At 41.8% G+C, this 16,647-nt stretch overlaps 1 protein-coding gene across 1 annotated transcript; it reads right to left on the minus strand.

Annotated features, from left to right (window-relative positions):
* Positions 1 to 11,172: 11,172 nt before the first annotated feature.
* On the minus strand, positions 11,173 to 12,777 carry LOC120495321 (uncharacterized). Its single transcript, XM_089117172.1, has 5 exons — positions 12,507 to 12,777; positions 12,060 to 12,383; positions 11,769 to 11,894; positions 11,540 to 11,643; positions 11,173 to 11,411 (listed from the first exon to the last, which is right to left on the minus strand). Exons 1-5 carry the CDS (start codon positions 12,529 to 12,531, stop codon positions 11,319 to 11,321), a joined length of 672 nt encoding a protein of 223 aa, XP_088973298.1. The 5' UTR covers positions 12,532 to 12,777; the 3' UTR covers positions 11,173 to 11,318.
* Between the last annotated feature and the right edge of the window lie 3,870 nt (positions 12,778 to 16,647).

The raw sequence follows: 16,647 nt of genomic DNA on the forward strand, positions 1-16,647 counted from the left end.
AGTGCCGCGCGTTCGCCCACGAGGTCGCGATTAGCATCACCAAGGCTAGCTTACTCGTCGTCATGTAATCAACTGTGCTTAAACACTCTATTCGACACATGCACACATTCACATAACACACTGGTCAACACATATTATATAGCGATTCGTACCTGAAAAGGGGAACAGTTTTAAGATAGTTGGATGAAAAATGCACGGACACAATCTTTCCTCAGGTCAAGTGTATAATGACTGAAGAGAGGAAGCGAGCTGCACAGTCATCTCATTCAACCGTCCCCCTCTACTGGCGTCTCCTGTAACTACAATGGTTTTTTCCACTACTGCTTCTGCTGTTAACATGACATGTTGCACATGAAAGATAAAGAATAATAAAAGTGCTGTAACTGTACAGTAACTGCTTCCACAAACAATAACAACTTTAACCATAACATATCCTATCTCATTACTCTATAAAAGTGGCAACATTACCTGACTATGAACTTGTTAACTATTACTATTACTCAACTGTTTATCCTGACTTATTGGTACAACGCCTTATTTCCATCTGTCACATATGCCAGTTTTTTTCTTTTTTCCAGTTCTTGCTCTTTGGTTTCGGCACACAAATATTGGTGTTACTGGACATTCTGCATTCATTTCAAGTTTTTTTTTAACACACTTACCTTGACATGTCTGACAACTTTTTTTTTCCCCGGTTCCTGGAAATACGTCACCTGCCGACAAACGCTGCCTTGCAGGTAATCTTGAAGTTCAAGACAGTGTTTGCAAGATTTAGGGCCGGTTCACATATCGCGTCTTTTGCGCGCTCAAGTTCGTTATTTCAAATGTAGGCGCGCGGTATTCGCGCTCATAATGGAAGCGATGCGGTCGCGTGTGACGAGCTCGTTTTTCCATGCGCGTCCGCGCCGCATCGAGATAAAAACATCTCAACTTTTCAGAATACCGTAAGCGCACCATACGCACACAATAGGTCATGTGACAAGAACCAACTGAAGCGCAACCGCCCTGGCGCTTTGGAAAATGGTGAATGCGGCGCGCCCAGCGTTTTCTATGTGTTTTTAGGCGCTATATGTGAATCCGGCCTTATATAGCACTTTTTCTGGGATTTACAAGTGCTTTACATATGGAAGGGGGGAATCTCCTCAACCACCACCAATGTGCAGCATCCACCTGGATGATGCGACGGCAGCCATATTGGGCCAGAACGCCCACCACACACCAGCTTAATGGTGGAGAAGAGACAGAGTGAGGAAGCCAATCAATCGGAGGCCATGATGGACAGAGGTCAAGGGGCAAATTTGGTTAGGACACCGGGGTTACACCCCCTACTCTTTTTCAAAGGACATCCTGGGATTTTTAATGGCCACAGAGAGTCAGGACCTCGGTTTGACTTTAATCCGAAGGACGGTGCTCTTTGACAGTATAGTGTCCTTAGGACCCACAGACCATAGGGTGAGCGCCCCCTGCTGGCCTCACTAACACCTCTTCCAGCAGCAACCTGGCTTTCTCAGAAGGTCTCCCATCCAGGTACTAACCAGGCTCAGCCCTGCTTAGCTTTAGTGGGCAACCAGTCGTAAAAAAATATTGATGGGTTAACTTAAAAATGGAAGTAACCTGGTTCATTGAACTGGAAAAAGTGAGTTAATACAATGAAGGAGATTAATTTAACCATCAGAAACTCAAAATTATATGTTATCTGAACTAAATAAATGATTTAAGTTGATTTGACCAAAGAAAAAATGTTGTGATTACTACACTGTAAAAAAAATTGTTGGTTTAACTTAAAAAAAGTAAGTAACCTGGGTTGCCTTAAAATTTTAAGTTGATTGAACTGGAAAAAGTGAGTTAATACAATGAAGGAGATTAATTTAACCATCAGAAACTCAAAATAATAAGTTATCTCAACTAAATAAATTATTATAAAGTTGATTGGACAAAAGAAAATATGTTGTGATAACAAATCTTGAAAATATTTTTTGGCTTCTGGCAAGAAATTTAAAGACTTTGCGAGTGAGTTCTACTTTATACACATCACTTCAAGTCCACACAACCCTCAAGGGAACGGACATGCAGAGAGAGGGGTTCAGACCACTAAAAGAAATTTGAAGCAGAAAGACCCTCTGCTCGTCTTCATGTGTGTGCTTTCGGACAACGCCTTGCACCACCAAAGACGTGAGCCCGGCAGAGCTATTTGTGGGCCGGAAGATAAAGACAACCCTTCCAACACTGGAGGCAAATCTTCAGCCCTGATCTGGAAATGGTCAAGAACAAGGATGCATGGGAAAAGGGGAAACAAGCTTTTTACTGTAATCAGTGCCATGGAGCTAGGCCCATGCCCTCTTTAAAGCCAGGTGATCCTGTACTTGTGAAGCTGGACCATCAGAAAGCCTGGAGAACACCTGCCGTTCACACCACATCACATCCTTTGTTACTGAAATACTTCAGGATGCAAATTTGAGATGCAACCGGTCTGGTAGACTGAGTAAACCTGTTGAAAGGTTGAATCTGTGAAGGTGTGGCTATTTTGTTAATTGTTTGAGCCATGAACTGTGGCGAGGGGACAAGAGGACTTGAGGGAAATGTTGATTTTGAAGACTGAAATGTTGATTTTGTGGACTGAAATGTTTGACACTGTGAAGTGAGCTGATGTTCTAATGCTCTTTATATAATGCACAGAGTAATGTTTGATGAGTTAAAGCCTACTGATAGTTCCTTACTGCTTAATTAAATGCAATACCATCGAAACGTTCAGTTATAGGAACTGATTCTGATTTCATAGGGACTTAAACTAAAACCTCCAGAACTAGATTTAACTGCAGCCTTTGATACCTTAGATCATGTAATTTTAATACAACGTCTCAGAGATTATGTAGGTATTAAGGGTGTTGCCCTTAAGTGGTTTTCCTCTTATTTGCAAGACAGGATATGTCCTGTTAAAATTGGTAACTATGTCTCAGCACCCGCGACACTTTCCTGGGGGGTTTCTCAGGGATCAATCCTTGGCCCGACTCTATTTTCTCAATATATGCTACCCTTGGAGTCTATTTTTAAGCAGCATAATATTAATTACCACTTGTATGCTGACGATTTACAACTGTACCTTCCTCTTGAGTGTGATGGCTGCTCATTTCCTACAGTTAAATGAGGATAAGACGGAGTTGATCATTTTGGAACAAGGAGTTTGGGAACGATCTAGCTGGTAATTATGGACTATTGTTTAACAATATCCATAGTTTTGTGAAGAACCTTGGAGTATTTTTCGACTCCGAAATGCGTTTTGATCGTCAAGTTAACAGTGTTGTGAAATCCTCTTTCTTTCACTTGAGAAAATTGTCCAAGCTGAAACCAATCCTTTCATATAAGGACTTGGAGATTGTTTTACTTGCTTTCGTTTTAACCAGGTTAGATTATTGTAATGCTCTTTATCTAGGCATAAGTGATACACTGGTTGCCCGTCTTCAGCGTGTTCAAAATGCTGCGGCGAGATTTTTAACAAATACCAAGAAATGTGATCATAACACCCGTATTGATATCTCTTCACTGGCTACCTGTTAAATACAGAATACAATATAAGGTGTTATTATTAGTTTTCAAAGCATTACATGATCTAGCTCCTGAATATATAAAGGCCCGCCTCAGTCTCAAGTTCAACGCCATCTACGCTCGTCGCAGAAAATGCTTCTACCTCGGTCTCGCCTCAGGCGTAGTGGAGATCGCGCCTTTTCCGTTGCGGCTCCTGCACTCTGGAATGTGTTGCCATTATCTCTCAAATCGTCGTCAAGCACGGACATTTTTAGAAAGGATTTGAAGACTTATTTATTTCATCAAGCTTTTGGCATTTGAGTCGGTCCGAGAACTGTGAGCGATTTGTGGGTTGATTATCTGGGTGTCATGTCTTGATGTAATTTTATCTCTCTGTGTATTATTTATTGCCTGTGGACAGCACTTTGGTCCATTTTAATGGTTTTGAAAGTGCTTTTATAAATAAAAGTTGAGTTGAGTTGAGTTGAGTTGAGAACTGATTAAATTATGGTGAAACGCCACTCTGAACTACCATGAATGACCTCCAGAGGGCAGCAGAGGAGCAATATTGAAGGATATTTTTTGAGATTTTTAATTTGCCACCTGCTTGAGTGTGGCTTAAGCAATTTATGCTGTTGTACATATATCAAGAACCAAGAACCAGGCACTGTGGTGATGTCATGACTTTTGCTTTTAATTACATGTATCCTATTAGTATATTATTAACACTTCTGAAACAGGAACATTGTTTACTTAAGGACAATATGTCTGTCAATATGTTCCTTTTTGAATTTTGTTTTTCAGTTCATTCATTCGTGTTAGCCATTACATTTATTTTGGATTCTTTATGTATTTTTCATGTTTATGCCAAAATTAGAACTGCTCACAGTCCCCCTATTAACTCTGATATCATATCATTTAATTTCTTTCTTTCTTTATGTGTACAGAAGATAAAACATAAATATGTTGAGATCTGACTAATATCAGAAGAACACAACTACACTAAACACACTCCTGTCTTTGTCTTTAACCTTTAACACATTTGCATCATGTGCACGACTCCAGCAGATTGTTCATTTACATGTTTACTGACACAAATTTAACTTTATTTAATACATATCTATATACAGACTTTAAGACTTTTATACACCTTTACCTATTAATTACAATTGAAAAGCTTTTTGAGACAAGTTACTATCGAATCGTTAAAGCAGTTTACACAAAGTGTAACTAATGTTAAAAACACATCAATGTGAAAATTCACATCAAGCATGTGCTTGCGTATTTAATGACGTAGAACAAAAAGTGAAATAAGTAATGTTAACCACCAAAGTGTATTAAAAAATTGTTAATACAAATTCTAAAATCCCACAGGAAATTCCCAATGTTCAAATGCAAAGATTGTTCCGGGTTTTATGAAAAAATTGGGACAAGCATGCAAATGTTGCTCAAATCGTATCTTGTAAGCAGCGTCCAGAACTTCTCCCAAAATTTTAATACTCTATATTCAGACATGAAAAATAGTGAATTGTCACATTTACAGCCTCTTTCTGAATGTTTGCCTTACTGTTGTGTTTCAGTACTTAGTTAATATACTGACTGCAGTCATATTGTCTAACCTGAAGGTAAAGGTTTGAACAAAAGACATCTTCTAAGTGAAAGTAGGCAAAAAAATTAGTTTGAATGTATCACTTATGCAAAAATGCCTCTTCTTTCTCTACTTTGCATTTCTCTTCTGCTCTATTTTGGTTTAACACGGAAGCAAAAGAAATAATGCAGGAAGACCAAACCCACCACCACCACCAAACACAGACCAACCAAACCAAATAGGCTACAGAAGAGAACAGAACGTAACCAAATGGAAATATGTGATAATGAGGGGTAGAACAAGCCAACAAGTGACTCAATAAACTAGTAGTAATAAGCAACCAAGGACACAGGCAAAGACATAAGAAGGAAATGCATGCTGCATGTTTTGCCCTTTTATTTAAAGTTCTTGCTCTTTTGGTTTCTGTACACAAATAAAGGCCTTTATTTGGTGTTACTGGAAATTCTGCATTCTTATCATGCTCTTTTAGTGACAGTAAACTCAAGTTAAGACTGGATGACAGCTAGAATGTGCTAGAAACAATAGAAAAAATCGTTGATTTATTTCTTCTTTTCACGATGAGTTGACGTAAGAGCTGTTTTTCTGTATCAGCTGACGCTGTTAATAAACAAGCGCAATCTGAAAGGCAAATTTCTCTGAATGTGGGTGTCACCGGAACGCGGAACGTTCCTGCCCTGAATTCTTCCAGCACTCTTTCAGAGATAAGTCATAACATGAAAGACAGTGCATTAAGATTTAAAGACGGCAGGAATATACACACACAGAACATAATTTGGAGAAATGTTTCTTTTGAGAATCAGGATCCAGAACACAACGTTTCCTAGAGGAGTTTACGAAAGGATGCTTCGATATGTAAGTTATTAATCATTATTAATTTTTTGCCTTAGACATCACATGACTATCAGCATGAATTTCCATTTTTTGTTTGGTTTTGGATCTGGTTGACCATTATGGTCTTTCTTGTGATTCTGGTTGACCAAAGAAACCATTAGCCTTATCTTATTTCAGTCATGTTTTATAATTGACGTTTTATAATTCACATTAATAAAAAAAAAAACATTTTATTCTGACCGATTGGATTCATTAAACTTAACCCACGCTGATTAAATGGTTCGTTTTATTTTAAATGATCACGGTTTCTATATATCTTCGAAAACGCTATCTCACGATCAATTCATACGAATTCATTCAATTTGTCTAAACCCACGTGATGAGTAGGTTAAGGTTTTAGGGGCGGGGTAAGGGGTAGGTCATTCGTACGAATTCATACTAATTGGGCAACTTGTAAAATATGTACAATTTAGCAATAATCGTACAAATTCATACGAGTGAGGTCGTATGATTTTGTACGAATTAGCCACGTCATAAATTGATACGAATCGCTGTGAGATCGGGTTGGAATTACAAACACGATAAAAACGTCATTGTCGACACAATCTGGCATGTGACTGCACTCACCTCTGTCACTAATGAGACGTGACGTGCCAGCGTCGATAACCAGTTATTTTTAATGTGTTTTTAAAGTGACTGTTTGGAGATGTGCATTATCCTGACAGGCTTTTGTTTTTGTTATTAAAATTCTACATTTTCATCATTTGGATTGATGGCAAGAGGTTTTTTTTTTTAAATTAGCATAGTAAATAGACAAAGAAAACATTACAACTACTTATGTAACTAGGTGTTAACAGTGATTAAATTGTAGAGGACGGGGGGTGAGGTGCTATAACCAACAAAGCTTTTAATGTGAGAATATAACCACCCACTCTCCTTTTGTCAACCACTGTGTCACAACCCGACCACACCACTCAAGAAACTTATCTGACTGTAATCAGTTTGTAGCAGTAAATGGAAAGATGTCTTATCAATCAAAAGTTCAGTATGGTGTACCACAAGGCTCAGAACTAGGACCGTTGCTGTTCACTCTGTACATGCTACCCTAAGGAGATATCAGGAAGTATGGTATTAGTTTTCACTGTTATGCTGATGATACTCAGCTCTATATTTCTTCACGCCCTGACGAAACTTACCAATTAATAAAATGAATGGAATGCATTAGTGACAAACGAGGCCTCGGTTTGTTTGAAAAAGTCATCGGTTCAGTCTGAGTGTCACTTCTGGATAAACGGGATTCGAAACTCGCACCACCTTCTGTGTTGCAAGAGTAGCAGAAGCAGTTGTAGTAGTGTCAGAGAGTTATAGAGAAATCACATTTGCATTGTTGTTATTGTGTCATATATGTTATAATTATAGTAGCTATATTTTAGTCTTGTTATATTAATTAGCTTAATAGCTTTGGATTTTTGGATCTGGACTGGACTACTTTTTGTTTTGGATTTGTTTGCTAGTATTTGTTTTGGATTTGGTTGGCTTGTTTTCCTGGTAATGGAGCCCGTCTGGACTCAACAGAAGCATCAGTATATTTATTCAAACTGGCACTGGCATTTTTATGTTCTCCTCTATCCTCTGTTGCTTGTGAAAGGATATTTTCCAAGACTGGAGAGGTTGTTTCTCAATAAAAATCTATTGAAATCTTTCCTTCTCCCACCCCAAATTGCAGTGTTTGCTCCACAATATCCCCAGTCCCATAAGCATAACACTGCACTCAAACTAGTAACAGTTCACTGAACAAAACACACCACAAACAATTCTTAACTTTTCCCACCCCAGACTATTCTGTTGCAGTTTCCTTTATGAAACTCCCTCCAAGCACTGCACTCAACACAGTGTCATACTGCCACTATCCAAACAATTTATGAATAATAAAAGTGGGGGTCGAGTAATGAACCTTACCTGTGCAGGTGATTAGTCTCTGTACGGGGTGCATGGGGAATGGAGTCCGGTAAAGTCAATACTCAGGTGAGGGTGCCCTCTGGTGGCCATCAGAGAGAGCTACAGAGGTCTGAATCATGACAAAAGTAACTTGCATCCTCGGCTCTCCCCCAATCTTAAATGTATGCTTCATCTTTCATTTCAAATTCCTAAATTTGATCAATAAATTAAATTATTTAGAATAATAAGACACTATAGGGCTGTTACCCTAGGGCTGATCAAATTAAATCTTACACTGAAAAATATTTTAGCGTCGCGGTAATGTGACCAGAAATATGTAAGACCCATCGAATCTGAATTTAAGACATTTTAATATTTTTTAAGGCCTTTTGTTAGGAAAACTTTATTTTAGACGTTTTAAGGACACACCACCCTAACAAGCATCATGGCAAAAAGGCTAACAAACTTAAGAGTTAGGCTACACGCAATTAGTCCTTCTTCATTTATGACAACATCACCAACATGGCAGTCATACCACAGAGAGAATTGCCTACCTTTAGATTTTGCTCGTTTCTTCTCTTCTTTTCTTTTTTCCCTAAATTGTGCACCTCATAGCTTTGACCTTTTCCCGCCCATCTCTGTTTATTTTTGCACTCGACATTGATGATTTCCCATCCCCCGCCCCTCAGTCACTCACGTCACGAGTAACGGCCAGAAGTCAAGACTAACCAATTCACCTTGTTGAGGTGACCCACATAATCGTTTGTATTACTTATTTTTATTAGCCATTTCACACAATTCAGAAAAACAAAAATATGCAGGAACTATTTGTATCGCTGTATTTATTTGTATCTCTGTATTTAGAATAGGCTATCATGAATGAAATGTGCATTATTTGGATAAAAGTCGAGTCAGAAGTGGTCGCAAGTGGACAAAATAGATGGATTAAAACATCAGGCAATGGGAATGTGTCTCCCTTCTCTAATTGTGATCCGATCAACTTAAACACATGTTAATAACAGGGGTAACCAGGGCCATTCACACTGGTTTTATCGACGGATTCGATCCTATTCAGTGAAATGAACCGACGAATTATTATTAATTATATAATTATATTAATTCACGAATCGCACATCATTACATTAATCTACCAGGAATTCTCATTTGCCTGGGACAGTCCCGTTTTGGTGTCCTAGATCTGGCAAACGGGGATTACTGGTCACCATATTCAAGTGTCAACGGGGAAAGGTGAGATAAATTAATAAATTTAAATAAATAATCAAGGAAGTCGGCATAGTAGCACTAGCAACAAAGCTATGTGGCTTTTTACAAAACCAATAAGGCACTGTAGTATGGGTAGGTGCAAGTATCTGTGGCAAACACTTGGGGTCGCTATTTTTAATGAGACATGACATATTTTAAACATACTGTACACAAAGTAACACTCATTAAATATCACATGTGGAAAATATATATGTTATAGGCCTACTTACAATAATATGGGTTTTCTTCGTGTTCCATTGTTAGATTAGAAGTTATATAATTCAACAGAATTTTATATTTTAAAAAATATACATTTTAAATAAATTTTGAACAGTTAGTCTCCAAATCATTTAAATAACACTGATACAGTTCAAAATCACAGTTTCAATGTTTGTCTGTACACTTGGCTTCTCTTTGTTTTCAACCTCATATTACGTTACATTTCTGTTCACCATGCTTTAGGCTCGGGTTTCAGCGCTTTACTATTATTTAAAAATATTCAACAAAGTCCTGTATGTATCAGTTGTTGAAGGTGCTTGACATGCTTTACTCTCGGCAATGCTACAATGCCATGCAATGCAATGTGCAGCTCTGTTTCCATTTGAGGTTTAGACAACTGTGAGAACCGAGATAACCTAAATGTATAAAGGTATTGAAAAAGCTCTGCACTCGTTTAAGGTTAAACCCCACTCTAGACAAAGGTGAGAGACCCTGTTTATCATTGGCTGTGCCCAAGCCAGTGGAACATGTTTATGGTTTTGGTCGAGCGCTTCAGTTCAGTTTAACCGCATTGTGCTGTGTGGCCTGGCATGCAACATATGGCCTGGCATGCATCACACACACTATATATAAAATGTATATAAAATATAAAATATATATACAAAATGTGTTATTTATTATGTATTTTAATAGAATCTGACAACACAGTCATCATCTAATTCATCAATAGAGACTCTTCATTATGACTCTCTTCAGAAATTGATTTTATCACTTGTGTATTTTTCAATGAAGTATATTGATGTTTGCATGATGTACACTATTTATTTTATTTTAATGTATGTCTAAGAATGTAAATTATTAAATTATTAAAGGGAGTCATATTAATAATGGAGAACATTCAGAATAAAAGGACAATTTTTTATGCCATTAATTTACTTGACACACACACACACACACACACACACACACACACACACACACACACACACACACACACACACACACACACACACACACACACACACACACACACACACACACACACACACACACAACAAGACAAAGGCGGCAACAACAAAAAGTGCTTAGCTAGAGAAAAAGAATGTTGGCAAGCAATAAAACTTCAGTTTGTTAAATAAAAATAACATACTTTATCAACCTGTGGTTAGTTAATTTTATTAATTAATTTATACATGTATTATCAGTATAGCATATTTACAAAAAACCAGTATATGTTCTACTCTATACCAAAAAATGAATGAATATTTCAGATATTATTCTTCTCTGTCTAAACTAAAGCATTGAAACCTCCACCAATCAGATTTCATATAAATGTGCACATCTTTCAATTCTAAGATATCTCCTTTGTGTCACGACAGTTTAGAGACTAAAGTATTTTCAAAGAATATATGTCAACAATTGCTCACAGAAGTTTCAACCAATAATGTTCACAACAGTAAAGTATATAAATTTCATTTTCAGTTTTAAAATCTTTTGATGCCACAGCCCCTGATTCCTTAGTGGCTATATTTTCATCTATAAAACATTCAAACATCCATATTGCATTTAAAAATAAAAGTGATGTAAAATATTGTCTGGAAAAATATTTACATTCTGTTAAGGAGACACTGTGTTTGTCGACCTGCTGTTAGATGTATTAATCAAATATAGAAATGAAGCAAAATGTTGCTGTCAATTCAATAAAATAACTTAAAATAACGGGTGTAGTAATGGAATCAATAAAAAAAATTAAATAATAATTTCTCTGAACTTTCTTGCAGACCCCGGTTTAAAAACCCCTGATCTATAGAATGTAAGAATGTTTGGCTGGTTAATGTCGTGTGTGTTAATCTTCCAAACAGTTTGTGGTTAGAAGTTGAATAAACATTAAGAACAAGTGAACAAAATAAGTATAAGATCAGTCATACGTGTGTGTTCATGACTTCGGCAGGTTTAGAGCTGCATATGTGCTGTTGATTTGGCTGTGCCGAATATTTCTACGCAGCTTGGAAAAATCCATTGTGGCGTACTGAAATAACAATATTAGCAAATTCAGTTACAATTAAACCAAAATGAACTAAATTAATGTTAAGGAAGCCAGCAAGAAGGCTAAGTTAAGACAGAAAATAATTAGTTAAGATGATGTCACATTTTTACCTGTAAGTCGTGCTCTTCAATAACTTGTGTCTGCTGTAGATCAGTGTTGAGTTGTGATTCTTCTGCAGACCTTCTGTTTCCAATAACAAAAACCTTTACCAGTCCTAAATATGAGATAATTAATTCAGATTTAATATTAACAAAAGGGTTGTATTTCATTTTCTTCAATTATTTTCTTCATTGGGAAAAATGCATTATATTAACATTATTATATATGTCTGAAAATCACCGATCAGCACAATGAGCAGAAGCCCGTTCATCAGAGCAGATATGATGATAATCTGCCATTGTGTTTGATTCTGATTCTGATCAATACACTCCACCATTGTATGATTGTGACTTAGTGGAGTTGATTCTGTAAAGAAAGTGTTCTGTTACAGTAAAAACTGTTAGTGCAATTGCTTTTTTTTAAAAAAACTATTGATAATATTGATAATAAATGGGAATATAATTAAGTTTTTCTTCTCTAAAAAAAGTGATCATCAATAAGCCTTGTTTGCTGAAAATGCAAATGACTCACCATTGAAGTGCAGTTTGGTGCTGTTGCTGAGTTTTGGAGGAGTGTCTGTGTTCATACAGTAATAAACTCCGAATTCATCAGAGGTTACATTATGAATAACCAGACGGTGTTTAAACTGCACTGAATATTTCTTTCTGAATGTTTTATTTGGGTAAAAAGGTGCTGACGTGGTCGACATTGACCGTAGAATCACTGTTGGAGGATCTGGTGTTTTCAGTAAAATCCAATAAACCTCATTTTCATCAAGATCACAGTTTATGGTCACATTTGATCCCAGATCAGTGAGTTGATCTGAGACTGCAGCTCGACAACAGATTAACACATCTATAAGATTTAAAAAAAAAAAAAAAAAAAATAGACAACCATCATAAGCAATATTAGCCACAAAAAAATCATTGTTACCATTGTATAAAGCACAAAAAAATGTATAACATGTAATGAACTCACAGAGCTGGAGCTGAATGATCCTCATGTTACTGCGTGATTAAAACAGTTGAATCTAATGAAACCTGGTCCCCCTCACACATCATTTTAAATGAATCTATACTGCAGCTCTGAAGCAGACAGGAAAAAACTTCTCCCACATCAATCAGAGACAGTCACATTTGCTCTGACCACATACAGACTTTTTTCAACACCTAATACTCCAGCAACATCATCAATCCATTAAGCAGTTTAATCTGTTTTTGTGTTTAAAACCACTGTTTTTCATGTTATTTGACCATACTTACACACATACAGTACATACTGTATAGATACTGTATACATATATGTTAGATAATCTGGTAACATTATTTTTTTTTTAATGTTCTGCTAGTTACTCGCTACAATTATAAAAATTTTACGAATCATTCGTTGCAAGTTGGCTTTCATGCTGCCTAAATCACAAGCCAGTTTTATAGGGTAATGGTATTAATTGTCACAAACATTGACAACTAATGCAGGGGTTGTCCAGCAATGACATTTTTTGGCGTCCGCCAAATCAAATTTGTATCCCGCCAAAGCGTCTTATTTGATTGCTAGTTCAAACTGTTGACTGCTTTCTTTAATAATTACATGACACAATACTTGTACTTTTACTTTTAGTACTTAAGTAGTGAATTTTTAAAAAAACTACTTGCATTACTTAAGTACAAAAAATGTTGAATACTTTAGTACTTCTACTTAAGTGTGGTGCTTAAAGAGCACTTCAACTTCTACTCAAGTCTCTTTTTTGATAGAACACTTGTACTTTTACTCAAGTCCGGGTTTCTAGTACTTTATACATCTCTGGATCAGGCTGAGGGCGTGGCCAGGGTGGAGCAGGCTGAGGGCGTGGCCAGGGCGGAGCAGGCTGAGGGCGTGGCCAGGGCGGAGCAGGCTGAGGGCATGGCCAGGGCGGAGCAGGCTGAGTGCGTAGCCAGGGTGGATCAGGCTGAGGGCATGGCCAGGATGGTGAAGACCCCTCAGACGGCCACGGCAGTAAAGACCCTTCAGGAGGCCACGGCTGGGACATTGCTGCCCCTCCCAGATTAGGGGCAAACGGGGTACAAACCGTCTCTGGCTTGACTGTCTTGGCGGGACGAGACTCTGGCTTGGCTGTCTCGGCGGGATGAGACTCTGGCTTGGCTGTCTAGGGGGGATAATACTCTGGCTTGGCTGTCTCAGCGGGACGAGACTCTGGCTTGGCTGTCTAGGCGGGACGAGACTCTGGCTTGGCTGTCTCGGCGGGATGAGACTCTGGCTTGGCTGTCTCGGCGGGATGAGACTCTGGCTTGGCTGTCTCGGCGGGACGAGACTCTGGCTTGGCTGTCTAGGCGGGACGAGACTCTGGCTTGGCTGTCTCGGCGGGATGAGACTCTGGCTTGGCTGTCTAGGCGGGACGAGACTCTGGCTTGGCTGTCTAGGCGGGACGAGACTCTGGCTTGGCTGTCTAGGGGGGATAATACTCTGGCTTGGCTGTCTCACGGGACGAGACTCTGGCTTGGCTGTCTAGGCGGGACGAGACTCTGGCTTGGCTGTCTCGGCGGGATGAGACTCTGGCTTGGCTGTCTCGGCGGGATGAGACTCTGGCTTGGCTGTCTCGGCGGGACGAGACTCTGGCTTGGCTGTCTAGGCGGGACGAGACTCTGGCTTGGCTGTCTCGGCGGGATGAGACTCTGGCTTGGCTGTCTAGGCGGGACGAGACTCTGGCTTGGCTGTCTAGGCGGGACGAGACTCTGGCTTGGCTGTCTCGGCGGGATGAGACTCTGGCTTGGCTGTCTCGGCGGGATGAGACTCTGGCTTGGCTGTCTAGGCGGGATGAGACTCTGGCTTGGCTGTCTCGGCGGGACGAGACTCTGGCTTGGCTGTCTAGGCAGGATGAGACTCTGGCTTGGCTGTCTCGGCGGGACGAGACTCTGGCTTGGCTGTCTAGGCGGGACGAGACTCTGGCTTGGCTGTCTCGGCGGGACGAGACTCTGGCTTGGCTGTCTAGGCGGGACGAGACTCTGGCTTGGCTGTCTCGGCGGGACGAGACTCTGGCTTGGCTGTCTCGGCGGGACGAGACTCTGGCTTGGCTGTCTCGGCGGGACGAGACTCTGGCTTGGCTGTCTAGGCGGGACGAGACTCTGGCTTGGCTGTCTAGGCGGGACGAGACTCTGGCTTGGCTGTCTAGGCAGGACGAGACTCTGGCTTGGGTGTCTCGCGGGACGAGACTCTGGCTTGGCTGTCTAGGCAGGACGAGACTCTGGCTTGGCTGTCTCGGCGGGACGAGACTCTGGCTTGGCTGTCTAGGCGGGACGAGACTCTGGCTTGGCTGTCTCGGCGGGACGAGACTCTGGCTTGGCTGTCTCGGCGGGACGAGACTCTGGCTTGGCTGTCTCGGCGGGACGAGACTCTGGCTTGGCTGTCTCGGCGGGACGAGACTCTGGCTTGGCTGTCTAGGCGGGACGAGACTCTGGCTTGGCTGTCTCGGCGGGACGAGACTCTGGCTTGGCTGTCTAGGCGGGACGAGACTCTGGCTTGGCTGTCTCGGCGGGACGAGACTCTGGCTTGGCTGTCTAGGCGGGACGAGACTCTGGCTTGGCTGTCTCGGCGGGACGAGACTCTGGCTTGGCTGTCTCGGCGGGACGAGACTCTGGCTTGGCTGTCTCGGCGGGACGAGACTCTGGCTTGGCTGTCTAGGCGGGACGAGACTCTGGCTTGGCTGTCTAGGCGGGACGAGACTCTGGCTTGGCTGTCTCGGCGGGACGAGACTCTGGCTTGGCTGTCTCGGCGGGACGAGACTCTGGCTTGGCTGTCTAGGCGGGACGAGACTCTGGCTTGGCTGTCTCGGCGGGAGGAGACTCTGGCCTGGCTGTCTCGGCGGGACGAGACTCTGGCTTGGCTGTCTAGGCGGGACGAGACTCTGGCTTGGCTGTCTAGGCGGGACGAGACTCTGGCTTGGCTGTCTCGGCGGGACGAGACTCTGGCTTGGCTGTCTAGGCGGGACGAGACTCTGGCTTGGCTGTCTCGGCGGGACGAGACTCTGGCTTGGCTGTCTAGGCGGGACGAGACTCTGGCTTGGCTGTCTCGGCGGGATGAGACTCTGGCTTGGCTGTCTCGGCGGGACGAGACTCTGGCTTGGCTGTCTCGGCGGGACGAGACTCTGTCTTGGCTGTCTCGGCGGGACGAGACTCTGGCTTGGCTGTCTCGGCGGGACGAGACTCTGGCTTGGCTGTCTCGGCGGGACGAGACTCTGGCTTGGCTGTCTAGGCGGAACGAGACTCTGGCTTGGCTGTCTAGGTGGGACCAGACTGGCTTGGCTGTCTCGGCGGGACGAGACTCTGGCTTGGCTGTCTAGGTGGGACGAGACTCTGGCTTGGCTGTCTCGGCAGGACGAGACTGGCTTGGCTGTCTCGGCGAGACGAGACTCTGGCTTGGCTGTGTAGGCAGGACGAGACTCTGGCTTGGCTGTCTAGGCAGGACGAGACTCTGGCTTGGCTGTCTCGGCGGGACGAGACTCTGGCTTGGCTGTCTAGGCGGGACGAGACTCTGGCTTGGCTGTCTCGGCGGGACGAGACTCTGGCTTGGCTGTGTAGGCAGGACAAAACTCTGGCTTGGCTGTCTAGGCGGGACGAGACTCTGGCTTGGCTGTCTCGGCGGGACGAGTCTCTGGCTTGGCTGTCTCGGCAGGACGAGACTCTGGCTTGGCTGTCTCGGCAGGACGAGACTCTGGCTTGGCTGTCTCGGCGGGACGAGACAAATGACTTGCGCTCTGAATGGAGTGGAGAGCACTTTGGAAACATAGCCGTGTCTTGGTTTGAGAATGACTTTATAGTTGTTTGGCTCAAACTCAATACACATAGCGCTCACTGAGAGCGCGTGCAGGTCACCCGCTCGCTTGACTAAAGCGAGAGCCATGAGAAAAGCGGTTTTGAGCAAGAGACAACGCAGATCCACAGACTGCAGTGTTGCGAAGGGGTCACTTTTCATAGCGTCTATGACAGTGGAAAGGTCCCAGACCAAAACCATAAGGGGTCGAGGAGGGTTTAGCCTCCTAGCCCCTCTAAGGAAGTGGACGATGAGATCGTTCCTGCCCAATGACTGGCCATGCAAGAGTTTTTTAAACGGTGCTATGGCGCAACAT

The sequence above is a fragment of the Pimephales promelas genome, chromosome 2 (assembly GCF_988280905.1).
Source record: "Pimephales promelas chromosome 2, fPimPro1.hap1.1, whole genome shotgun sequence".
Classification (NCBI taxonomy): domain Eukaryota; kingdom Metazoa; phylum Chordata; class Actinopteri; order Cypriniformes; family Leuciscidae; genus Pimephales; species Pimephales promelas.